The sequence below is a fragment of the Penicillium mononematosum genome (assembly GCF_028829835.1).
Source record: "Penicillium mononematosum strain IBT 11891 chromosome Unknown utg000002l:1.0-8112719.0:1.0-8118358.0, whole genome shotgun sequence".
Classification (NCBI taxonomy): Eukaryota; Fungi; Ascomycota; class Eurotiomycetes; order Eurotiales; family Aspergillaceae; genus Penicillium; species Penicillium mononematosum.
Genome location: NW_026643272.1, coordinates 2,116,136 through 2,141,159, shown reverse-complemented (window position 1 = coordinate 2,141,159; position 25,024 = coordinate 2,116,136). Strand labels below are relative to the sequence as shown.

General features: G+C 48.5%; 6 protein-coding genes across 6 annotated transcripts; 3 read left to right on the top strand and 3 right to left on the bottom strand.

Annotated features, from left to right (window-relative positions):
- Window positions 1–476: 476 nt before the first annotated feature.
- Window positions 477–5,574, bottom strand: N7519_002570 (mitotic regulator LTE1; the record flags this gene model as incomplete). The annotated part of the gene is made up of 3 exons (XM_057289348.1): window positions 477–724; window positions 797–5,121; window positions 5,249–5,574. 3 exons carry the CDS (start codon window positions 5,572–5,574, stop codon window positions 477–479), a joined length of 4,899 nt encoding a protein of 1,632 aa, XP_057150550.1.
- Window positions 5,575–7,431: 1,857 nt separating this feature from the next.
- Window positions 7,432–12,170, bottom strand: N7519_002569 (uncharacterized protein; the record flags this gene model as incomplete). Its single annotated transcript, XM_057289347.1, has 8 exons — window positions 7,432–7,509; window positions 7,566–7,966; window positions 8,024–9,122; window positions 9,174–9,685; window positions 9,743–9,979; window positions 11,017–11,095; window positions 11,163–12,046; window positions 12,098–12,170. The coding sequence occupies 8 exons, from the start codon at window positions 12,168–12,170 to the stop codon at window positions 7,432–7,434; spliced, it is 3,363 nt and encodes a 1,120-aa protein (XP_057150549.1).
- A 1,334-nt stretch (window positions 12,171–13,504) lies between these two features.
- On the top strand, window positions 13,505–15,335 carry N7519_002568 (uncharacterized protein; the record flags this gene model as incomplete). The annotated part of the gene is made up of 8 exons (XM_057289346.1): window positions 13,505–13,620; window positions 13,678–13,848; window positions 13,913–13,931; window positions 13,982–14,111; window positions 14,171–14,197; window positions 14,247–14,405; window positions 14,465–14,962; window positions 15,019–15,335. The coding sequence occupies 8 exons, from the start codon at window positions 13,505–13,507 to the stop codon at window positions 15,333–15,335; spliced, it is 1,437 nt and encodes a 478-aa protein (XP_057150548.1).
- Window positions 15,336–19,383: 4,048 nt separating this feature from the next.
- On the top strand, window positions 19,384–20,678 carry N7519_002567 (guanine nucleotide-binding protein subunit alpha; the record flags this gene model as incomplete). The annotated part of the gene is made up of 5 exons (XM_057289345.1): window positions 19,384–19,510; window positions 19,568–19,755; window positions 19,810–19,973; window positions 20,024–20,282; window positions 20,337–20,678. The coding sequence occupies 5 exons, from the start codon at window positions 19,384–19,386 to the stop codon at window positions 20,676–20,678; spliced, it is 1,080 nt and encodes a 359-aa protein (XP_057150547.1).
- Window positions 20,679–21,595: 917 nt separating this feature from the next.
- On the top strand, window positions 21,596–22,727 carry N7519_002566 (mitochondrial 37S ribosomal protein mS38; the record flags this gene model as incomplete). The annotated part of the gene is given in 3 exon segments (XM_057289344.1): window positions 21,596–21,944; window positions 22,028–22,321; window positions 22,339–22,727. The coding sequence occupies 3 exon segments, from the start codon at window positions 21,596–21,598 to the stop codon at window positions 22,725–22,727; spliced, it is 1,032 nt and encodes a 343-aa protein (XP_057150546.1).
- Window positions 22,728–23,818: 1,091 nt separating this feature from the next.
- On the bottom strand, window positions 23,819–24,778 carry N7519_002565 (H(+)-transporting V0 sector ATPase subunit c; the record flags this gene model as incomplete). Its single annotated transcript, XM_057289343.1, has 6 exons — window positions 23,819–23,877; window positions 23,942–24,045; window positions 24,109–24,265; window positions 24,365–24,494; window positions 24,622–24,634; window positions 24,762–24,778. 6 exons carry the CDS (start codon window positions 24,776–24,778, stop codon window positions 23,819–23,821), a joined length of 480 nt encoding a protein of 159 aa, XP_057150545.1.
- Between the last annotated feature and the right edge of the window lie 246 nt (window positions 24,779–25,024).

Genomic DNA, 25,024 nt, shown 5'->3' with positions numbered 1-25,024 from the left:
ACGGGACAAGAATATATATATATATATATAAAGATAAATAGATGAGAATAACCATGGTGTTGGAGAGCTTGCCACGAACGGCTAGGCGACTCTGGCAGGTTGGGAATAGCAGCGGCGCCCAGGAATTTCTGGAACGTTTGAACGCCCACAAGGCTAAATATGAGCACGGCTGGATAGCCAAGGTATGTACAAGGGTTCCTGTCATTATGGAGTGGTAGATCCAAGCCACGTATAGACAGATGTCTCCATTTATAGGGACAGTGTGGCTCAGTGCCAATAAGACAAAAGAAGGAATTCCAAAACGAAAGGTATTAAGCAGATGCAAGTATCGGTACAACATGGCAGAGGGACAAAGCAGCCTCGGGAAAGGGGGTATAAACTATCCAAATCACGGATGTCAAGGTTGTGGTACAAAAATGGATATAGAGATGCAACCAAACGGACCAAGAAAAGAAAGAAATATCAAAAACGAGAGATTATTCGAGTGCTTTGCTGCGGGACTGGATTTCGTCTTCGGGGAGAGAAGCAATCCACAAGCACCGTTCGATGATGCCTTGCACTGGCTCAAACTTATATTTTGCACTGGCGTCGATAAGACGCAGGAGGCTCTTAACGATTCTTGCTGCGGTGCGATAGCGCTCGAAGTTGACAAGTAAACCGCCGTCAGTGTTGCTGACTTGTGCGGGTTTCTGCGCATTATAAGTGAGGTCATGGACGTATAGGCCTGGACAGAAGAAGGGGGAAATCAGCAAACAAGATCTAGTGCGATATTCAAGGAAAAGACTTTGAAACTCACCGATGAATGGAATACAGCCTTCTTGCAAATTGGCCGTCTCCATTTCGACACGCAAATCATTGAAATTGCGCACCGGCTGAATTAGGCACTCCATATCCTTAAACAGCCGCTTATCCTCAATGGAGATCAACTGCCACGTCCTGTGCAGCCGAGAGCAATCAGATGAAGACAGAGCAATGGCGATCTGGAGCATCGTGGCGTAATTGCAAATGCGACGTGCATGCGCAGCTGTATGGATGTACTTGATAATCGTGCGGGCCCGCTCGTTGATGTCACGGGTCAAGACAATCTCCGACAGTATCCATTTGACCATCAGGTTGAAGCGGCCGACGACCAAATCAATGCCCTTGCGCTCCTCGCACGTCAGGAATTGGACCCAGTTTGTAACTAATGGGGAGGCATTGCTCCATTTCATCTCGACCAGATCCCGCCAGTCGACTTCGCTCAGGGCAGCCATTTCGATTAATGTGAGTTGATGTGCGAGGACCTGGGATTCACATGCTAGGATGAAGGGGACGTGGTCAGGTAAAAGGTTGATGACCGGGTTCTGGTCGGTAGGATTGTTTTCTGAATTGAATAACACGTCACTCGAAACATGCTGTATGTCTAGAGGACGCGAAGCAGAAATACCCACTTCTTTGTGACGCGGGGATGTGTCGGGCGTAAGGGGCTGGGTCTGGAACAAGACTGTGTTCAACGGCGAAGGATAAGAGGCGAAAGATCCCGGATGTTGGATGGTCATCGGAGGCGAGGGAGGTTGCGCTAGAGGATGAGGAGGGATCTCAACAGTTGATGAAGCGAGGCTGCGGGCGTCTGTCGAAATCCTTGCACCCATAGCTTCATGCGGATCAATCAGGTCGACCGACATTTCAGAAGACAGAGCTGAGAAATGCTTCGGGGTAACCTGACCAGCATTATCAGGGGCCGAGGCCGGGATGGTTGCGCCACGAGGAATGCGACGCATGCTGTCAGTTTCGTGCACAATCTGAATTGAGGGGTTTGACGAGGCAAGCTCAGAAGTTTCACGGCTTGATACGAGGGTGAGCGGAGCAACGTGCGAGTCGTATTGGAATGGCTGGCTCGTAGGCTGCCATTTCATGGACTCGTCGGCCAATCCTCTTTCAAGAAGCGGAATAGAGTTATAAGACTCTTCAGACTCGGTCACAGAATCAGAATAAGGTCTAGGTGGCGCCAATCGACCCCCAACCGTGGAATATGAGGACTTGTCCGTCTGTCGCCTGCGAGAGATAACGTCCCACCCAGGCCTGGCCGTTTCGCCATAATGCCGACCCAAAGGCTGCTCTCGGTGAGAGCTAGAGTCTCGACCGGTGCCGGGTGGTCCATTCCATTTCCCCTCCAGCTTCAACAGCGTTGACTCGATACCACCGTCGTCGTCATCAGGAATCTGTGCAAACTTCGCAATGACCGACTCAAAGGAACGCCTGATTTGCCGGGAAGTGTGCGGCTGAATAAGTGAGTACCGGGGATTTGGAGGGATCAACGTAGAAGGAGGCCTTGACGCATCGCCATCAGAGGGGACCGTTTCATCCACAACGGAGTCACCCCAAGACGCAAACGAGTCACGACAGGAAGGAGGCTCGGTCTCATTTCCAGTCTGCATTTGACGGAGGTTTCCACCTCGGCGCCTGCGGAGAACCGGCCCTGACTGTTTGTGGTTCTGATCTTGCATCGCATTGGAGTCAACAGTCGATTGAGCCGTCTCACTGCTCATCGAAAACCGCTGTCTCGAGATCCCGCTTTGGAAGGATGCGTACTTTCTGAGTCGGAGAGATAGAGAATTCTTCTTCTTTTTTACAGGCGTCGAGCCGCGTTCGACCGAGGACGATCTCTGCGGGGTGAGAGGGCGAAGGGGGTAGAATACGTTTGACTGAGCAGCTGATTCTGGTTCGTCGGCCTTATAGCATATTGGCTGAAGATATTCCCCTTCCACGGGTATCGACTGTGTTGAGGTATCATCGGGAACTTCGGTTTCCGGCGTTTCATGTGTTTCATCATTAGCAATTGGCCCTGGTTCCTGTGCTGCCCCCGACATGAAGGGCATTTCGAAACCGGTATCATCGACAATGATGATAGATTCGCTGCCCATGGTGATACCGCTCCTGAGTTTTGGTTCGGTGTCGGGGGTTTGCGTAGGTAAAAGATTAGAAGGGTTAGATGCAGGCTCCCGCGCGGCCGCTTGATGAAAGTCAGACGCAGCTGGCGGCTGAGTTTGGTCTTTCGTTCCTTCCTGGTTCATGGCCAAGCGGTATTGTTTGAGGACCTCATCACACAGTACATCAATCCGACCTGGATATTTGGGAATAGCTGCCATCTTCCTCTCCCGGTAGAATTCAGAGCCGAAAGCCAGTCCAGTTGGCATTGCGGATGTCTTCCCGCGGGAAGGCAATGAAATAGCCTCATTGGCATTCGCAATACGAGCAGAGACGCTCTGTCCACCGTTCCTCGTGTGCAACGCCCGTTTGATTGAGCCAATGATTGTTCTCATACCCGAGTTGGGTGACGACTTCGGCACGTCCGGTGTACTCCGACGATCTGGATTTGGGTTCTTCAACGGCGGAGGAAGAGGCGGCGATTCCGGTGCCATCATCGTCATGTACGATTCTGCAGGAGGGTACATCTCCCCACGTATTAAGCTCACCGGATCGAGTATCTCCTGTGGCGCGGGTCCCGTTTCGGGCTCCATCGCGAACATCGGCACTCGGTCATCTCGCACCGAGTCCGAGAAGCTTCCGCTTCTTTTATGGCTATGGCTGTGGTATGGGTGCCGCGAGACCATGGGAGCTACGGGTGACCTAGGTGGTTCATGAGTATTGGACGGGGGCTTCGACTTTGTGAGACCCAATACCACAGGACGGGGTGCCTTGCCCTTCGAGGCACACATGGACAAGCGCTTGGGGGATTTAGGTGGTAATGAACACGAGAGCGCCATCAAGCTTTGATCGCTTTTGGCAGAGAATGGAATGCTTTGTGTGGTTGCTGCAGAGTCATTCCGATCATGCTGTATGGGACTTTCGCGAAAGGTGGTATCTGCATGGGGTGCCATGCCATAAGTAGGGACGTTTTGCTGCAGTTCCCCAGATTTAGGTAACTCAATCTGAGCGTCTCCAGGTACAATTGGGGTTTCTGGATCGTTATAGGCGCGAGACAATTGGGGAGAAGACCAATAAACTGAACATTTGCCATTCCAGCAACGCTTCAAGTCAATGAGAATCTTTCGATCACTCGTGCCGCCATTGTGTCGAGACCTGACCTCTGAATATAGCTTGTTGATGGTCTCGCAGAAGTTGGTCCGAAGCTCGTAATTCGTAACAAAGTCATCAACGAAGTAATTGAGAATCCAATGTCGCAAAGCTGCAAATGTGCGAATCCTAATAATGCGTCCATCATCTTGTAGTCGGTTGATTGCCCACTTTAACCGTGCAAGAAGAAGAGCCAAAAGGTGTGTCGTAGATAGGTATGAACGGAAGGTAAGGAAGAAGTCCGATACTAGCTCATAGTCCATGAATGACTCGGAGGAGATTTGGGCAACGATTCGGGCAGGGGTGGCAGCACTGATATCCTTTGTCCCAGAAATATATCGGACAACGGATCCATCATCCATATCATACACCAGGGTCTCGTAGATAGATGGCTCCACAGGCTCTTTCAGTTCATAGACCATGGAATTTCTCGGAGCTGGTGAAGCTCGGTTCATATCCATAGCCGCTGCGGTGCCCGAGAACATGGAAATTGCAAAAGATGGCCGATGCCGTGAAAAAGAGTCTCGGGGGTATGGACTATGGAGTCCCGGCAGAGGGTCAGCCATGCCCCCAAGCAGTGTTGAATTCCGAAAGTTGTCCGACATCGAGGTTCGCGTGTAGACAGAACTCTGCATCATTGCGCTGCCTTCGGCGTTGAACCGCGGCGACCCGGGCTGGTAACGCGGAATAGGAACCTCCAAGGCTGGTGTCGAATTCTCACGTGCAGACTTGGGGCGGTCCTCAGATCTATCAATCACGATCCGCAGCTCCCCACGCTTCCCAGCACCGGCTATCGATTGCTGCTCCGATATTGTTGAAAACGAGATCGGCCGCGTGCGGTGCTGACTCGAGAGTTCGGGAGGAGACACGGCGAGAACGGGCTCGGGATCTTTGGGCTGTTCGCGCGGACGTAACTCAGAGAGCTGCGAACTCGACCACCTGGATGGATCTGGATCCTCGCGGGCATGTGCATGACTCTGCGGCTGAAGGAGACTGGGTTTCGCGGTATCGACTGGAGAGAAGGATGCAGGCTGTGGGCTTTTTTGGGGCGGATTGGCAATCGGCCTGAATTATTGAAATAGTCCTATTATCAGCACGCCGCACAGGATGTGACACAGCACGAGGAATTATGGGTCGATTGGTGTACTCCGTACCTGAGAAAGATTTTGCCATTCTGGCCGACACTTCTTACGGTGAAATGGCCGGCCTTCCTCCCGGCGGACGCGCCTCTAGTGGGCCACGATGTGTTTGGGACCGCTGTAGCTTGTTCTGTCGTAGGAGCTCATGGCTATCCTTGGCATTTATCCCAGTTGCTGTTCTCTCGCGTGCTGCCTTCAGCTCTAGGTTCCGCTTGACATTGCCGCCCTGGGCTACGGTATTGGCACGCCGAAGATTTGAGATTGGATTTTGAGGCCCACTAGGCATTCGGTTTGAGGCTGACAGTTCGTTAATTTGGACTTGCGGGCCCAGAAAGGCATCCTTGAACTCCGGATGGGTGGGTGGAGGAAAGGGCTCCATGACGCGAAAGCTATGAGAACACGAAATGCTCCCGTCGCGACGGGGCCAGGGTCTGTACCACTGGAAGAAGTCAGAACAAAATCATACAAAATCATACATGACTTATGAGGTCAGAAGGGTTGGGGAAAAAAATAAAAAGGGAAGAAATTGAAATTGGACAGCTCTTGTTTTTGTGGAGATGACCCGACGCGGCGGAAGAACAGTTGTGGAACGGCTGTGAGCTGGGAATGGGAACGCTGGGTCTTCTATTTTAAAATTGCCCCTTTTACTGTTTTTATCTTCTACATCTACCTATGCATATTAATCTGACTCTTCCTACTCCGTACTGAATACTCCGTACTTCGTGTATATATATATATATATATATATATATATATATATGTACTTTACTACTACTCCTCATTTCTCTATATGAAGAGATGACTGTGCAAGGGGAGGTGATAGATCATTACTATCGGGCAGACCGGCGAAAAGACCCGTGGACTGTCTCAGGCCCTTGTCTACAAAGTACATATATAGGAGTAATTTTGGTTGGTTGAACCCGTTTCCATCTCCACTTGATAGATTGACGCGAGACTGGGGACATTCCAAGGGAACTTGGAGCTACTGACACTTCCCGGGTCGATCAACTTATGTTGCACTCCCGTATGTTGTATACAACATTGAACATAGTACTCCGTAGATGTCTTACTTTATAATGCTTTGACCTCAAAAATGGACCTGTCTTGATTTTTCATCTCAAAGGAGATTATTACTGTGTGACACCTCTCATTGCAATTGGAAATGGCCATGGAAATTACCGTGCAGCAACGCCCTAATTTGGATGACCCTACCTTATAGGCTAGCGCAGATGTGGGCCAGAATTCATATGAAGATCTGAGGATCGTATGATTGAAATTTCAGAAGTCCAAATTGTCCGTTTTTCTTTCTTCCTTTTTTTTTTTGGGGGATAGGTCCATGACCCGTTAAACTCTCCGGCTCATAAATGAGTTTACTCTGTACTCCGTACTCAATGTCCATATTTATGCACCCACTTCAATTACAACATACTTCACCTTCGTTTTGCCATGCGTGAGACATCACATGTCAAATGTCGATCAAACAGCGATCCATAAGAATTGACATGTCGATATTAAAAACGGGACCCAAAATCATCTACAATATAACTCTGAGGCGAGGGGTCTCGGACCTTGCTGATCTAGGTAATTAGATCCCGAGGTCCGTTGTCTAACTCTTTATCTCTTCCTCTTCCTCTTCCTCTTCCTCTATCTTCTTGGGGTCTGGCCGATACCGAATGTTTCCCTGGCCTGAGGCCTGTTCCCGCTTGTTTTGGGCAGCGATCGCCGTGGAGATCAGCGGCCTTAGGGTTCCGGCATCTTGGCCGAGCAGAATGTGCTCTCAGATACCGTTAGCATCCATATGTAGGGGCAACGAGGTATCGGACATGGGTGCCAGCGAGTTGCTTTGCGGATTTAATCACAATGCGTCAGCATATATAGTTGAAACAGCTTTGAGTTCCAGGTAACAGGCTAAAATATTAGGTTGTGATGCTTCCGTCCTAGCGACTGACCCGGTTTGAGATGTCACGAATAACCCTATTCGAGGGTCATCATATTCAGCGCGACTTGATGAGAGTGAATGTAAAGATGTAAGTTCTTGAGAAAGTACTGATGGTTGGTGAATGTGCATCGATAGGGTGGTTGTGAACACTAGCGGGGGAGTTACAATAATATCCATTCAGGTAATGGGCAAGGATAAAATCGGACCGGGCACAGCTAGGTATTTGTGTTGTGACCAAGTCGGAATACTCATATTTACTCAAAACTCATGAAAATGCCATTGACAGTAAACTAAGAACTACCAGAGCTTGCAAGCCGGCTTCTTTTCTGGGCAACTAAAGGCATTCTTGAACTCCCTAGAATTGGCCATGGTTTCCTGTGACAGCAGTCAGTGGTGGCGCACGAAAAAAGGAATGCATTGATAAGACTCACGATAATTCGCGCTGACTTAGGCGCGTGGGGATCGTTATAGATCGCCTGCTCAGCCGCCTCTTTCGTAGTCTTCCCGCACCACCAATTGCCATACGATATAAAGAAAAGCTGCTCTTTGGTAAATGCATCCAGTCCCGGGAGGTGAAGATCAGGCTTTGCCTCATCGTGCTTCTTCCATGCGTGGTATGATGCTGTCAAGCCTCCAGCGTCGGCGATGTTCTCGCCCAGTGTCAGTCGTCCGTTGACATGGAGGACCTTGTCCTCGGGGCCAATGACCGTGAACTTAGAATACTGGTCGACAAAGCATTGAGCACGCTCTTCAAAGGCTTCAACGGTCTTGTCATCCCACCAGTTAGTGTAGTTTCCACTCTCGTCGTAGTGTCGACCGGTAGAATCGAAAGCTATACCACATTTGTCTGTTAGAAAGCGGCAATTGTTTTGCAGGGAACTGAACATACCATGTGAAAGTTCGTGGCCACTGACGGCACCGAATGCACCATATGCCAGATACAATGGAGCGGAAGGTCCATAGAACGCTGGCGGCTGCATAATGCCGGCAGGGAAGACAATCTCATTACCTGGTGGGTTGTAGTAAGCGTTGACAGTCGGTGCACTCATGCCCCATTCGTCACGGTTGGTGGGCTTTCCGAGCTTAGACCATTCGCGGCGAAGTTGGAACCTCGCCACGGCCACCTCATTCTCAAAGAAAGTGTCTTTGGATAATTCTAGATCCCGGTAGAATTTATTCACGTCCTCGGGGTCTAAAACATTCGGACTCTTTGTGGGAAATCCGATCTTCTGGATAATGTTTCCCACCTTCTCAATGCCCAATTTTCGCACATCCGGAGACATCCAGCTCGTCTGGTCCAGGGTAAAGATAAATCGCTCCTTGATATCGGAAACGATCTGGTCGCCAAGTTTTTTCGAGTTCTCAGAGAACGCATCGAGCACATAGAAACGGCTGAGACTCCATTCGAGCCCGTCATCCAGACGCCCAAGGCATTTACGCCATCTCTCCTCCTTGGCCTGAGGCTCTTTGCCGGCGAGAACATTCTCAAATCGCCGAAGAGGTTCAATAGAGGCATCCTCAATAACGTCCGCAAAAGCTTGTATGAGCTTCCACTGCAAGAAGAGCAGAATGGTCTCTCTGGGTGTATCTTTCAAGAGAACAGACAATGCCTTCATATAGGAAGGCGACCCCACAATTAGGCGATTGCCCTTGTAGTCATGGGGTGCCAAAGATGAAATAATATCAGTAAAAGAGATCTCAGGTACTAGTGCCTCCGTTTCCTTGATACTAAGGGGGTTGTAGTATTTGGTGACATCTTCCTGGGTTTGGGTATCCGGAGTCACATCCGCGAGCTTCTTTTCGAAAGCTACAACATCCTCGGCAGTTTTGTCAAATCCATCTCCAGCAAATCGCTGAACAACTTGCTTCAAAACGGCTGTATAATCAGCCACGGTCTTTGTGTTATTATAGTACTCTCTTGCGGGAAGTCCTATTTCACGAGGCGGCGAGATCATAATAACAACATTATCGGGGTCTCGATCATCGGGCTAGAAGGAGTCATTAGTGGCACCCATAAAGTATAGGTCACATAGACTTACAGTGACACCGGAAGAAGCCAGAGCCTCGACACCAGCGTTCGCCAGATACAACAGAGCATTGGTGAGTTGATCCTGTGCTCCTTTCACAAGACCTGCCTTTGCAGGATAGATACTCTTCAGTTCGTCCAGAATATCAGTCAAAGGCTTGCTGCCCCGTTTGTTGACTGTAGCCTCATCCAAGCAAGCATCGTATGCAGCTTTGAGTTTCTTGAAATTGTCGGCATCCGATGGCTGTGGCGGTTCTGTGCGCTCTAGTATATGACGAAGTTTGGTTTGGGCATTCTCATGCATGATTGTGCCTGCAAATATCGATCCCTGGTCGGGCCGCATGTCATGGCGCTCCCTCCATCCACCGCAGACATATCGGTCAAAATCAGTGCAAGGATCTATGTTCTCATAATTGGGATCTAGATTGTAGAGGATTTCTGAGGCAGCATGAATGCATTCTTGCGACTGGCAAAGCGGGGGAGCCTCGGGGTGCGGGGATGGGTTCTTCTCGGTAGACAGAGAGCCTAATCATAAGGACGCTCAGTTAGTGACGCATTCTAATAGAACGAAGGGACTGATACCATGCGGGAAGCCTAGAAAGTAGGTAGTAAGAATGGTGATCACAAAGACGCAGAGCCCTTTCTTCAGAGTTGTCGCCCAGCAGGGGCGAGTTCCTTGTAGTTTTTTGTAACGCGTGTGGCTGGAAACAAAGTCATTGTCCTCGGAATCATAGACTTCGCTTACATCCAGAAGTAAACCCTTCTCGGACTGCATACTGTGCAAAGAGTATGTAGTTGGTGTCACGTTCGCTATGGTCACTGACAAGCTATTAGCACCTCATAGCTGCCGAACGCGATGCGGCCAAGAAGACATACCTGAATGATATCGGTACTGTACTTAGGAATACTATGATGTTTAGGAAAATGATGCTTATCCGAGAATCATGGACTGAATAAGTCTCGGTGCATATTCCAAGGTTACTCCTTAGGCAATGAGGAGAAGCTGGGGTGGGGAATGGCGTCACATTCGGGGTCGGTCTCGGGAGCACACCAACGATGACTCAGCGGCCTGCATTCCTGAAGTCCCAGGTATGTAATGGCAACCTTCATTTCAGCTGAGCTATGGTTAGTGAGCATATTCCCGAGGTCGCTCTGGAATTTTTACCTTCTCCAATGGTAAGTGAGGTCACACCCCGGGCCTGGGCGTTGAGCGACTAGGAAATGGGCTATCGTTATCAGCGCCAATGAATTCCTCGATATACCTACCTACATATGTATCTAGGTAGGTAGAGTTAGACCTACCTACATGTACCTAGGTAGGTATCGGGCAATTGGCAATTACATACGATCGCTCCTGCCAAATATGGAATGAATGGCTTTGAATAGCACTGGGTTTGGCGTAGGTCACGAGATGCATGGACGATGTTCCAGATCATTCAGTTTCAGTTTCCCCCTTCAAATAGTCAGAACCAGACTCTATCAGTCTTCTATAAATGGTCTCGGCTGTCATGATTTGTCCAAGAGTGGTGTTGTTTATTCAGAGAAAACTGCACACATGTGCATACACGTTGAATATCGGCCATGCAAGTCACGGCAACTACGAGCCCAGCCAGCCAGGACTAGGCAGGAACCGGCAAGGTCCATGAGGCGCACCCCAAAAAACCAAACAATGGCCTGGGTAGGTGGCCCTGAAGTTTTGCTGAGGGGCCCAATCTTACACCCAATACACAAAAGTGGCGAGAGGCGAGCCTCGAGGGCCAGACATAATCACAACAATGTAGGTCACAGTCTAGCCAAAGGCCCATATGCATTGACAATTGCTAGGCTTGCCGAGTTGATCTCAGATATGGACCTACAGCCTGTGAGCTGCATACATCGCTTGAAGTCATCAAACAGGATTTTGAGCATCAGCTCGACTCCCTGTTGCCCATCATGCTACAAAGAAGTCAGTACACCCGCCTCCGCCTCTATCAGGATCCTTGATGTAACAAGGAGCACTTACCGCGAGTCCCCAAATTGCAGGACGACCAACCCAGCAACATTCAGCGCCAAGAGCTAAGGCTTTGAAAATGTCAACCCCAGATCGAATTCCACCATCAATATGAATCTTGATCCGCCCCCGCGCAGCTTTGGCACAGGCAGGAAGCGCATCAATTGTGGCTGGTGTCTCATCCAGCTGTCGCCCACCATGGTTGCTGATGATGATACCATCACAACCATATTCAATAGCGGTCTCGACATCTTCCGGGGTGAGAACGCCTTTAATCCAGATCTCCATCTTCGTGACTCTGCGCAGCCATGGGATCTCCATGGCCCAGGAATGGGAATCCGAGTTTGTCGAGCTAAACCCATCGTCGTGAGATTGTTGCTGGATCTCGGCAGATGTTCTTTCATACATCGGATACCCCAAGCCAACTGGAGGCATGAACCCGTTCCGCCATTCATTCCAGCGCACCCCAAGTACAGGGCTATCCGCAGTCAGAAATATCGCCTTGCAGCCCGCAGCTTCAGCCCGACGGACGATTCGTTCTTGTTTAGCTTTGTCGTTCATCGCGTAGAGTTGCATCACATGGTGAACCGGTCCCAGTTCTTTTCCAGCGACGGTGATTTCTTCAACCGAGTGATTGGCATAGGACGAGATACCCATGTTGACGCCCATTTTGGCACAGGCTCGGCTTGTGGCTAGCTCACCTTCTGGGTGAGCCATAACCTGCATTCCAGTGGGTGAGACACAGAGCGGAAATGTGATATCTCGGTCAAAGAGGGAAATTCCAGTGTTGACAAGTGAGACGTCTCTCAGAACTCTTGGTAAGAGGCGGTACTTTCTATACGCAGCACAATTGTCGTGAAGTGTGACTTGGTTTGTTGCGCCGGAGTTGAAGAAGTCTATTTCTCTATATTAAGGATAAACATGGCAACACGAGAGTCAATACATACCTCTCGCGGAGATGGATAGTGAGTTGGAAGCAGCCACCTCAAGGTCGGCTATTGATAATATTTTATTTGCCATTGCAAAGGACAGAAAACAGGAGATATTGAGACATGTGTGCTGAAGCACAGACACATCTTGATAGCTGTAGTTGACGTGAGGGGTAAAGGTGGGGGGCTTATTCCATCTGTACTATGTAGATTTACCGCTTATTCCATCTAGAAATGGACAGCTCGTCATTTGGCATAGATCTTATTATAGTATAAAGAGTACGTGCCCAGAACATGGGTGTCCGGCTGAATGAAGTACCCCGCGCCATGACAGATCTGTTTGACGTGAGGCCCTCAGACTTCTTAGGCCACTAATGAATATATGTAATATCTGAAGGGACATCGCATTATAGAAGCTTGTAAATGATATGGAATTTGAATAGGTACTAGAAATATATTTTTGGGTGTGTTTTGGCCCAAGGGGAATGAATTCAAGGTATTCTGACCTGACTCAAGGTTCTCGTATAGAGCACATAGCCGAACATTATAGTACAATTAAGTTTGCTTATTGAGGTTCAAGCTGGAAAGCCAAAATATATACTTATAACCGCACCTAGATAAAGCGTCTGCTAAAAAGTGATTCGGATATAACGACACAAAGATATAGAAAATCGAGGAGGCCTATTACGAAGGGGCCCTAAGATGTCAAAGCCTTGTGTTGTGTCCCATGTCTCATGGGACTACCATGATCGTTCAGTTTATAGCTTATCCCTCTTTCTGCACTATTTTCTCCATAAACTATTCACCCGGCTTGACAATGTTGATATTTCGTTACACTCGTTCAGGGATAGTAATGGGTGGCTCAACCGACAATTGTAGTTGCTATTTGGCTACAAGTTTAGGGAATCATGACCAAACTTGCTGCCGCTTAAACTCTTTGACAAGCTGAGTTTAAGATAAAGGCTACTTGCTCACCACAGCCTCTTTAGATTTGGGCAATGTGCGGGGTTTTGATACTACAACCCTCTACATCACCTTTTCATACCAAATGTATGAGATTCCTTTACATGATAGGCTATTCCCTCTCGATGCCAAGTCAGACCAAGGCTTCCCCGGCTTTTCATGCCCTCTTCTGTTGCTTGGCATCAAGCGAAAATCTGAGGGGTAACCTTGGTAGTTCCCCAGATTCTTCGATTGTCCATCTTGTTCCGAGGTATCTTTCAGGGTTATCGCTACTATATTGGATAAGCTCGGTTAAGATGCTCTTAAAATATGCTCTTAAGGTACCGTCTAGTTATGTATTTATTCCCAATTCATCACGTTGCTATTCACGTTTCTAGCCTCTATTGTTTTGTTGAAGTATCAAAAAACCCATCAATTTGCCACAATGGCATCGATTCGGCCAGCCCCCAAGAAGATAGATCCATGAAGAAAGAGGACTTGGAATTCGTCCATCTTGAGGAACAAGAGCTGGCACATTGCACTCCTGGCAATGAGTCCCCTGTGTATGGTATTGACGAGGCACATCAGAAAAGAGTCATGTGTGTCCTCTCTACATTCCAACGTGGTCAATAAGCCAACTCTGATGTTCGGACTAGTCGACGCGTTGATCTCCGCCTCCTCCCAATTCTTGGAATCATGTATTCCATATCGCTTATTGATAGGACCAACCTTGGTCTTGCATTTGTAGCAGGGATGGAACAGGATCTTGAACTCGACATCGGTACCAGGTATACGATTGTTGTTATGGTATTCTTTGTGGCATACATGTAAGCTCTTTGATATCACCTGTAAACGGTTTAGGTACACCAGTTTTCTAACTTTATACCTTAGTATATTCGAGATACCTAGCGTACGTCCGCGCTCCTTAACCAGGAATTGTTACTAATGACGGAAACTCAGAATCTGGTACTTCCTCGGGCTGGTGCAGCCAACTGGCTAGCGTTTCTTGGATTTAGCTTTGGAGCGATCTTGATCGGCATGGGTTTCACCAAAAGTTGGACCACAATGGTAGCTTGCCGATTCTTGTTAGGTAAAGAGATGTCCTCCAAGGTTTCCTGTTCTACCTTACTGACCCGGTGTCTTTTTTAGGTGTGATGGAAGCCGGATTCCTTCCAGGTATATCGAACTCGACTATGTCTCCAAGTCAACATTACTAACTATACAGGTTGCACCTATCTAATTACATGTTGGTACACACGATTTGAGGTAGGCAAGAGACTGGCCGCCTTCTGGCTGGTCTCTGTTATACTGAATGCCTTCGCTGCAATCTTTGCCTATGCCTTGACCCTCCTAGACGGGAGGTACGGGCTGAACGGATGGCGCTGTGGGTTGTTCAACTCCGTGTCATGATAATAACAATAGCTGACTGCGATTATGCTCTAGGGATTTTCATCGTCGAGGGTGCCATTACTAGTAGCATTTGTTTGATTGGCTGGTTCATCATCATCGATTTTCCGACTCAAGCAGACACGTTCCTCAAGCCGGAGGAAAAGGAATTCGTCATCGCCCGCATAAACAACGACAGTGGAGATGCGAGGGAGGATCCAATTACCATGGAACGGGTTGTTCATCATCTTAAGGACTGGAAGTTGTATGTCTGGGCATTCAATCTCATGGCCTCCACCCTACCCGGATATGCGTACAGTTACTTCAAGACAGTCATCCTCATGGGCATGGGCTTCAGCAACACGCAGAGTCAGCTTCTCAGTGCCCCGCCTTACATCATTGCTGCAATCTTTACATATTTGGGTGGCTGGCTCACAGATAAATATCAAATCCGCGGGCCGGTGATTGCTGTCCATCAACTGCTGACAGCAGTAGGGATGTTGATCACAGCCTATGGCGGTGCAAGCGGGGCAAGATACTTTGGGATATTCTTGGGTGAGCTCTCTATTTTTCAGGATGGATGGTTATATATCTCTAACGTTATACTCCAGGTGTGGGATTCCTGCAATTTTGCATCCCTGGTGTGCTTGCATTCCAAGCGAACAACATTACTTCCCACTCGAAGCGTGGAGTCGCATCAGCAACCTGTCTGATTGGCGGGGGCCTTGGGGGCATCATCGCAAGTGTCACGTTCAAGTCTGATGAAAGTCCGCATTATACTACAGGCATTTGGGTCACATTTGGTATTACAATGGTTAGCATATGCTTAACCCTGATGATGGACATTCACTTTTGGAAAACGAACAAAAAGGCCCGGGAGACAAATGGTCAGATTGAGGGTATGGCAGGATGGTATTATACTCTTTGAGTATGATATATCGATATTGGAGAAATCGTGGAATCAATAGGAGCATTCGTGGTGGTCAGTGTTAGGCACCCACATGGCAACAAGGTTTTCGATTCTATGCAGTGATTTATATGTAAATTGCAAGTAACATCTTTGTGGCACTCCATATTCATCGGATAACCAAAATGTGAAGAGCATATGAAAAAGACTAGCTCTGCCAAGATGACCTTACCCCGTGGCTTTCCTTCCAATGTTGTACCTTTTTTTTTTTTTCGAGCTTCACATCTATATTTCCTTCTACCGGTGCCCAACAAGCCCCTCGAACTCAGCCAACTGAACGACTCCCAACGCTAACAATATGCAATGCAGCGTCGATGCCATTGACGCTATTGCGAAGGCTTCACATCTATCGAACAGATGTGGGAAACACAAGATTAATGATTCCTTAAGTAAAACTCTAGTGATATTATGGGCTTATTTAATTGATTACTTCTTCGTACAAAAATTCCCGAGGTCTATGTAGGTGCTGACGCACCTGGGCACTGCCATCAGCTTACCTCATCCCCTTATGGAAAACCATCGACAGACAAGTATCTAGTACGGAGTACTCCGTAACCCGTATCACTTAACATGGGCGTTGCTAATAAAAGAAATTTAGTATGCTGTATGTATATTTTCAGCGGATCACCCTTGGGGTAATGTATTCCGGTCCTCACAATCCTGCAGGACCTTGGTCTAAGCATAGACCCATCAAAACGGCCACTAAAAATGGTCATGATTCCCCATTCTCCATGTTTCACTAATTTATTTGTCCTTTTACACTTGAAAAAGAAAAACGCAAATAAATGGGATCACCCCATCTAAACCGGTTTGACGAGTACTATGCTGGACTAGGTATATCAACTCCGGAGCTATTCCCGAACGACTCACGCTCGGACTTTGATAACCCAGAAATTGGGCCTGCTGTCAAATGCTGATCGACAACGTTTAAATTGCCCGAGTCCCATTCAACGCCCCCTGAGTAGTTTAGCCGTTGCAGGTTTACGGAGTATGGTTCACTGTTGTATCGGCCAGGCAGTTCCCGCCTCCTCCGTATGTGGGTATGGATATTAGGTGGTCTTCCGGAGTGGATTTACTTTGTATGTGGCGTCTGGCTTTGACGAACCTAAACCCTATTCACGTGTATTCTCGGGGAATTATGCTACAGGATTTTTAGATAAGAGGGATCTGATATGTATATTGTACATTGGCTGCCCCGGGGTGTATAATATACTATCTAAGGCAATTGTGTTGTAAACTCTCGATTTGATTTGCCATAGTGAGGCTTAGGGCTTCGGTGGGAAGATTGCCAGAGCTTTATGATACGAGTGGAGCACCCATTATGCATAAATAGAATGACAGGAGATGAGTATAAAGTTGATACGGAGGACTGTACCTCGGGTATCCGCCAAGAAAAAAAAAGACACGCCACACGTGGGAAATTTCTTGGAAGTTGCATGTGGACCCAATCTCAGGCTTTGGACATGAGAACCTATGAGCTCCTCCAGGGCTCTTTTTCATCAGTACACAAGCAGCCAGTAAACCCGGGCAGCTGGGGAAAAGGCTGACCCACCGGGTACTCCGTATCCGTACGATATTGTATATACGTACGGAGTACGTACATACATATGTACTTATAGCGATAGTCCCGATCGCATCTCCGGGATGGCGACTCTTGTACCATATCGGGTCGCGGAGAATTTTCGTTGATGCAAACTAGGCTGGTCCAGGTTGATCCGGATTCATCCCATAGAAAATACAACGTTGTACGGAACACTCCGTATATTCTTCGGATTCCGGCTAAATGTGACACGGCTTTTGGGAGGCTAATCAATCCCCACAGGTGCATTTGACCAGTCCCGAAAGGAACACCCCCTGCCTTAGTAGCACGACGGCGTGGTGAGATTGCCCGCAATTAATGAAAATCATCTTGAAACTGGGGACTGCGAACCGCTGGTAGCATGAGGCAATTGGTCTTTGTTTCAGACCCTCTTGATGGGCCTGGAGTGCTGAGTCTCGCGGGGTTGCTTGCATAATGCGCATAATACGTCGCAGAAGTGAAGTGTTGTTTAACATAGTCGGTCATTTCGCAATTCTCACGAGTCAGATCCAATGTAGCCCATACAAAGGACAATCGCAACTTCATCTGCGGCTCAAATACGGCAGAAATTGTGTGCTGTGGGGGGGGCGAAGGGAAATGATAGCCACGGACCACCGAACATCCGTTTCTCTTGGAGGGCCCTTCGGAATGTCCCTGATAACGTGAAAGTGTGGTGCTGGATTTGACCTCTGATTGGTTTGTGCGGAACCCCCTAAGCGCTGTAATCCGATGCTAGCCTTATGTCCGTCTGAACCTCGGCAGAACTGTGGTGGATGCACTCCGTACTCCCACTCCGTACGGTTCTCTTGTTCGAATCTCAGGGGAAGCCCCAGTGGATGGAGCCAACAGCTCTGTGGGAAGGAGAGAAGAAGAGCAAGCTGCCCATAGTGATCCAAGCACACTCTTGTTAGACCGGGACAGGAATCCGCCAACGTTTCAGAACGACCCTTGCATTGGCCACTCGCACACCCATGCGGGTTTCAGCACCTTCGCGTCGATCGCTGGAGCTTTGCATTCCGAATTGGCTAGGCGAAGGCACCTTGTACGGAGTACATTACTGTGCCCTTACGTACAACATATTGCGTACATTGGATGTTGCACATATTTCCATGTCATTTCTTCTTTGGGGAAAAAAAAGAAGGAGAGAAAAACAATTCGATTGTTCCAGAAATCCCGCTGATAGGATCACCCGTGGGTATACCCGAAGCGCTTTCAATACAATTGGATCTCTAGGGGTTTTCATCTCTCTTTATCTCTGGCAAGACGAGTAAAATATATATTAGAAATAGGCAAACAATACGGAGTAGAAGAATCGAACTGCATCATCTGTTTATAGTTGACAAATTTCAATTTGGAGACATTGCAGACAGGGGTCAAGCCCCATGGTGGATCGGCCTAGCGGGCCCCTGGGAAAGTGAAGATTTAGACGGAGTAAAGCCTTTGTATTTCAATACAAAGAGATCGTCAGAAGAAAATAGGATAAAGAAAACATTTGAATAAATAATGGAATTGATGAGAACATTTGAAATTTATACCACATATGTATTTAAATATCTCCATTCCAGAGGAAATACGTGAAAATACACTCCATATACTGAGTGATGTTGCTACTGAAGTCAAAGATACCAAAATACATATGTAAGTTTATGTACATAAGTATCCAGAATACCAGAATACCAGAATATCTGACAGGAGTTAACCACCTCTCCCCGCTTGTGGACTCGTGAGACGGGAGAGACGTGAATGCGCCATTCCATTTCTTCCATTTCACGGCCCCCCCCCTCTCCCCTCCGGAGAACTCGGCCCTCAGCTTCCGAATCGTCCTTTTGTCCTCAGAACTCGGGAAAAGCCCATCTTTTGAAACTTTGGAACGCGATCTCGGCTTCCCCCGTCACCGCCAACGTCTTTCCCTTCCCCTCAAGCTTCCTATTTGGCCTTCGGCAGGCCAAGCAGGCTAACCTTGTGTCACTCACGAATTCGGCGCCTGTCTCGGAGGATAAACTGGTCCAATTGGAAACGCAACCGCCCAATTCGCAACGGAACGTGGTCGATAGGTGTGGGGAACAACGGAAGCACCGATCGAACCTGTCAAGCTTCTGCCTATCACGTCGCACACCAGACATCCGACATTGGGTTGGAGTCGGAATTTGGCATAATACAGGGGAGGCCTTCTGTTCTTTTTTAGAAGGTAGGCACATCTACCATCTTGCGCGGAGGGTCTAGTCACCTGTCAAGTCTGGTGGAGTCTAGTCGAGTCTTATGTCTCTGAGCTGCGACTGAACTCCCGTGTGGTGCAATCCAATCGCATCCCTGACTCAGATCTAACACATGTCCTTGATGCGTCGAGTCCCTTGTTAAACCAGTTCAGCTTGCAATGAACCGTTGCTAACCACTGTCGCGCTAGGTCGTTGTGGTTGCCGGACGTAAATCATGGGTTGCTTAGTTTCGAAGCCCGAGGAGGCTGATAAGGATGCTTTCCAACGCAATGCGCGCATTGACCGGGCTATCAAGAGTGACAAGAAGACGCTGGACCGGACCATCAAGATCCTGTTATTAGGTGGGTGATTCTCGGTCGCTGATTGTCAGCTTACCGCGTTTCTAACAAAATGCTCAGGGGCGGGAGAGTCCGGCAAGTCCACCATTATCAAGCAGATGCGAATTATTCACAGTCGTGGCTTCCCCGAGGAAGAGCGTCACCAAACCCGTGCCATAATATACTCGAACATCGTCATTGCGTTCAAGGTCTTGTTGGATATCATGAATGCTGAGGATATCGATTTCGAGAATGAGGAAAAGACCAAGGTACTATCCACCCTTCTCCTCGAGAGACCGACATCAACTAATGAGGTTTAAAAGCCATTTGCGGACCTATTGGACAATACGGATCCTGATGTAGGGTCCGACGAAGCCTTCTCCGATCTCGAGGTTCGCGATGCGATGAGGGCCATGTGGAAGGATGAAGGTGTACAAAAGGCCGTTGCACGGGGGCATGAATTTGCTCTTCATGACAACTTACACTTGTAAGTCGACTTGGCGATACAGTACATGAGCCTAGGCTGACGAATCTCAGTTTCTATGAATCCCTCGATCGCATATTCACTCCGGGCTGGCTTCCTGATAACCAGGACATGTTGCAGGCTCGACTTCGGACAACGGGTATTACGGAAACTCTGTTTGAGCTCGGGCAGATGAACTTCCGCATGATGGATGTTGGAGGACAGCGATCAGAGCGGAAGAAATGGATCCATTGCTTTGAGGGTGTCCAGTGTCTGTTGTTCATGGTCGCTTTATCTGGTTACGACCAATGTCTGGTCGAAGATCAGAATGCTGTAAGCACATCTTTCCCAAATTTCCTCGCTTGCGCCGCTAATGACATTTTGCAGAATCAAATGCATGAGGCCATGATGTTATTCGAATCGTTAGTCAACGGTGAATGGTTCAAACGCAAACCAATCATTCTATTCCTCAACAAGATTGATCTGTTCAAAGGAAAACTCGCCATCTCCTCTATCTCCAAGCACTTCCCAGATTATACCGGCTCTGACACCGACTATGATGCCTCGGCACAGTACTTTGCAGACCGATTCCGTGGCATCAACCGCATCCCAGATCGCGAGATCTACATCCATTACACGAACGCAACTGATACAACATTACTCAAGGCGACTATGGATTCAGTACAAGACATGATCATTCAGAAGAATCTGCATACCTTAATACTATAAGGCAGAGGCCCTCAAATTCCCGAGGCATTCCCCATGACCGTCTGTCTGTGACGATGATTTTCTTTTCTTTTCTTTTCTTTTCCTTTTCTTCCTTTCCTACTTCTCAAGCTCTTTAGCCTACCAGTTATTTTCCGGTTGCATTCCAGGGCGGCTACTATTCGTTCACTCTTTCGTGATCATTGCCATATCTCATTTTCTTTTCTTTTCTTTCTTGTGTTTAACGAGGCGTCTTGACTGAGAGGTTGTTGTCTGCTCTCTGCTCACATCATTGGGTCTATCACGTTGCATCCAAAAGCCTATCCGATTTCGCCAACTAATGCCCACGCTTCGGTTTAGCGACTGTGTCGTTGCCATCCCCACCTTTCTCTTCCTTTTTTTTGTTTTAATGCAGAGTGATACCATTTGTTTGTGCAGCTGTGTTTACTAACGACTGCTCTGTATTATCACAATCATTTTGGCTCTTTATTTACTATATATTATCATCTCTAACTCGATATCCTGCTCTTTCATGAGCACTTCCCTCTTCAGTCTTCGGACTCCAGTCCCAATATGACTTACAAAGGATAGGTATAGTTACCGAGTCCTCAGGTCGCTTACCATCGGATTCCTTGCTGTAGATCACACGACATGGACCATTTTTCCAGGGGTGCACTGCGTAGAACCCCTAGATTCCAAGAATAATCAAACGACTGGACTATATGGCACGGTCAATATGTATGTATGGAAGAAGGGGTTTTCCCCATCAACTCAATCACACGAGTTCAAGATTGCCCATCTTCATGAACTATCCATTAAATGCCTTAGGCATAAATATTACATAATCATACGCATGATCAGTGACCCCGAGTTCCGGGCCGACTGATTTCGCCTCCGATTCAGACTCATTCACCTCCCAGTGACTGGGCTATCTACCAACCATGTTGTCAACATCTTTACGCCGGGCGGCGTGGACTCCTCTGCCGCTCCCCGGGATAACTCGCTCCGGTCAAAATCTTACCAGCAGCTTGCTCGGCGCAACCCGACCTCTGCACCAACGCCGGTATTCCTCCTCATCCTCCAAACCGCCCGTCCCGCCCAGCGATGGCCCCAGACGAATGGACACCTCTGCCCCGGCAAAGGGTGTCAACTCATCTAGCGAGAAAAGTAAGGCTAACCGCCGTCGGGGGAAGGACAGCTCTGCTCGAAACGGATCTTCAAAGTCTAGCCAACATGCCGCATTTTCCAACCTCCCAAGTGTTCCCTCGACACAGCACCGACAGCCACATGGTTAGTGCTCAAATCCCAGCCAGCCCCATATATGATCTTATTTCCGCAAAGAAATAGCCTAAAGCTAACTTGTTCGCTGCTAGATGTCCATGTAGCATCGTTCTTCTCCATCCACCGACCAATCTCAGTGACAACCACTGTGCCCCCGACCTCGAGCACCGATGCATTCGAAGCCATCTTCTCGTCAAAGCGGCCGCTCAAGAACGAGCCGGAGGACGTCATCTTCACTCTTTCCTCGGCCGTGCAGTCGATGGAAACTGGCTCTCAGGGCATGTCAGAGTCCGAAGAACAGTTCCGAAGCTTCAGCGAACAAGACGGCGAACTCCGCATGCTGGATGGTCCCGACGCGAAGATGTCCGTCGAGGAATTCACCCGTCGTCTTCGCCCATTCCAGCCTCCTCCCCGCCCGTCCCGCTGGACACATCCGCTGCCGAGATTGCCGAGTCCACCGATGCTCAGATCGACAACGAGTACCAGACCTGCTCGACCGTTCTGACTATCCGTGAGGCTCGTCACGCCGACGGCCGCAAGACTTACGAAGCACACACGGGACCTTTCGTTCGGAGCGGAGAGATGGAGGACCCATCTGACGTGCGCGACGAGATCTCCATCGAGGCACCCTCTGATTCCACCGCAGGTATGACATATATGGAACGCCTGCGCAACAACCGCACCATGCATGCCATCAGCACCATGAGACGGCGCAAGGCCAAGATGAAGAAGCACAAGTTCAAGAAGTTGATGAAGAGGACGCGTACCCTGAGACGGAAACTCGACAAATAGACTTGTGCTTGAGATTTCCTGGTTTACTTTTGTTCTTTTTGCTATCAGTTGCATCTTGCCTGTGCCTATGCATTTTGGGCCGTGGCTAGTCTTGTGAGAGTTCAGGGCATATATCCTTGGTTTCGTACATCTTCATTACTTTCCCGTTCTCCCCTATTCTCTCTCGCCTATACTCGATCAAATATCCACACATACTTCTTTTCCTTGGTCTTTTTGCTGCGAACTGCTGTACTTGCGCTGAAGTGCGGTCTTTGGCTTCTGTGTTATGTGGGCATTAACTCTACCCATACATTGAGGATAACCCAATAGATCTTGGATCACTGGATTTTCCATTATACTTTGTCTGATTGGTTTCAGGTTTATCTCAGTAAATCTGACCATGTAGCAAAAGAGTAGGGAATATCTCGACTTGAGATCGTCATTTCTTATACACTTCACCACAGTATTTCAGGAGCTGGGAATATCTATACATCCCAAGAATCTGTCTAGGAGCGACAACACCGGAAGGCTGAATGCATACATTGGCGTTCACTGTCCTACCAAACCCAAAAACTAGGTGGCGAAGGAAACTCCATAAACAATTAACCAATCCCGATATAGAAGAATCATATGTCCACGGGGGACATTGAAGACAGAGAAGTAAAGAAACAAGAAACTCCTTACAGAAGATCCTGCCAAACCACCATAACGGAAGAGAGGACGGAGACACCTAAGTCCCGGATCAGCGAATTTCATATAAAGTACAGAGTCCAGCGCGGTGTCATGCAATGTAAAGCCAAAAAAAAAATCCAATATCTACCCACACCTATCCACCGAGTCCATGACGAATGCTTGAACAGATTCCCGATACTACATCCACTCAATCATCGAATCTTCACTCTCAAATGGGCTGAAACCGATCTATCATTTTCCGATGCCATTCGATCCTGCACCCACACCAACTTATCATGTCAGCTTCCCCGGCCGAAGAGGCACATTGGTTTGCGTCGGGGAGATGTTGGGAATGCACATCCGGGAATGAACCAGGAATCGCGTGCGTTCCATCGGCGATTCGAGGTCCCTCACCCGGCATGCGGCGGGAGGTCTTTCGTTTAACAGACTGCTTTCGAGCGAGAGTTCATGAGAAGAGCAACAATCAACCCGTACAGACCTGCCAGGGGGTAAGTGGTTAGATGCGATTATACAAATTGGTATGGTAAGCAGCCACAACTTACCCAAGACTTCAGCGAAAATGAGAATCAGAATCATTCCGACATACAGTCTAGGCTGTTGAGCCGTTCCACGAACACCCGCGTCACCAACAATACCAATAGCGAAACTAACATCCGAGTTAGGAACAAAGCTCTAGAACAATGGGAGATACGCTGTATCGCAAACTTACCCTGCAGCAAGACCAGCCAGACCGACAGACAGACCAGCACCGAGCTGGATGAAACCAGTGTAGAGAGGAAGCTTCTGGGTCAAGTCGTTGGCGACCAGGACGGACACAACAAGACCGTAGATACCAATGATACCCGCCATGACAATGGGGACAATGTCTGGAAACCGAGTCAGCAAATTGTTGCCATATGTCTTTGCGCGAGGCTAGGAATATCTCGTCGCCAAAAGCAGCAGAGCTCTTGTCCAAATCAACGTACTCTTGACGATCAGGTCAGGGCGGAGGACGGCCATGGAGCAAACTCCGACACCAGCCTTAGCAGTTCCATATGCGGCACCGAAGCAGGTGAAAACAATAGCGGAGGTGCAGCCCAGCGCGCCAAAGAAGGGCTAAAGGAAAAAGATTAGTTATCATTCCGATGCATTGTGAGCAGGTGGATGACGCGGAGAGGCCGAGACATGGGCGATCAGCTTGGTCGTGCTCGAGTGTCGGGATCTAGTATATAGTAAGACTCACCGCATAGACGGGGCTGTCAAAATCCAAATGTTAGCAAGGCTGGTCCATAAATACTGGGGGATTACGGGCTCGATAGCAAGGTGTCGATCGGAAGCAGTCGAGCACCCAGGGGCTGGAGCGAGGTTTGGATGACGACTTACCAAAGTTCAGTTGCCATTTTGATGAAAGACAACCTAACGAGGTTCTCGTGGAGTATTTTGAGCTTTAAAATGAAATAGAAACACCCGAGGTCGGCAAGCTCACTAGGATGCGGTCGGGGATGATGGAGAGTCCAGAGGCTTGGAGGTCGACGGCAAACATGCTGGCCTCTCTGGGTCACGTGTAATGTCTTGGCGTATCCACTGGGACAGGGTAATGACTACAGCATATGTGACATGTATAAATTCAGCTGGGATTGGGTTTG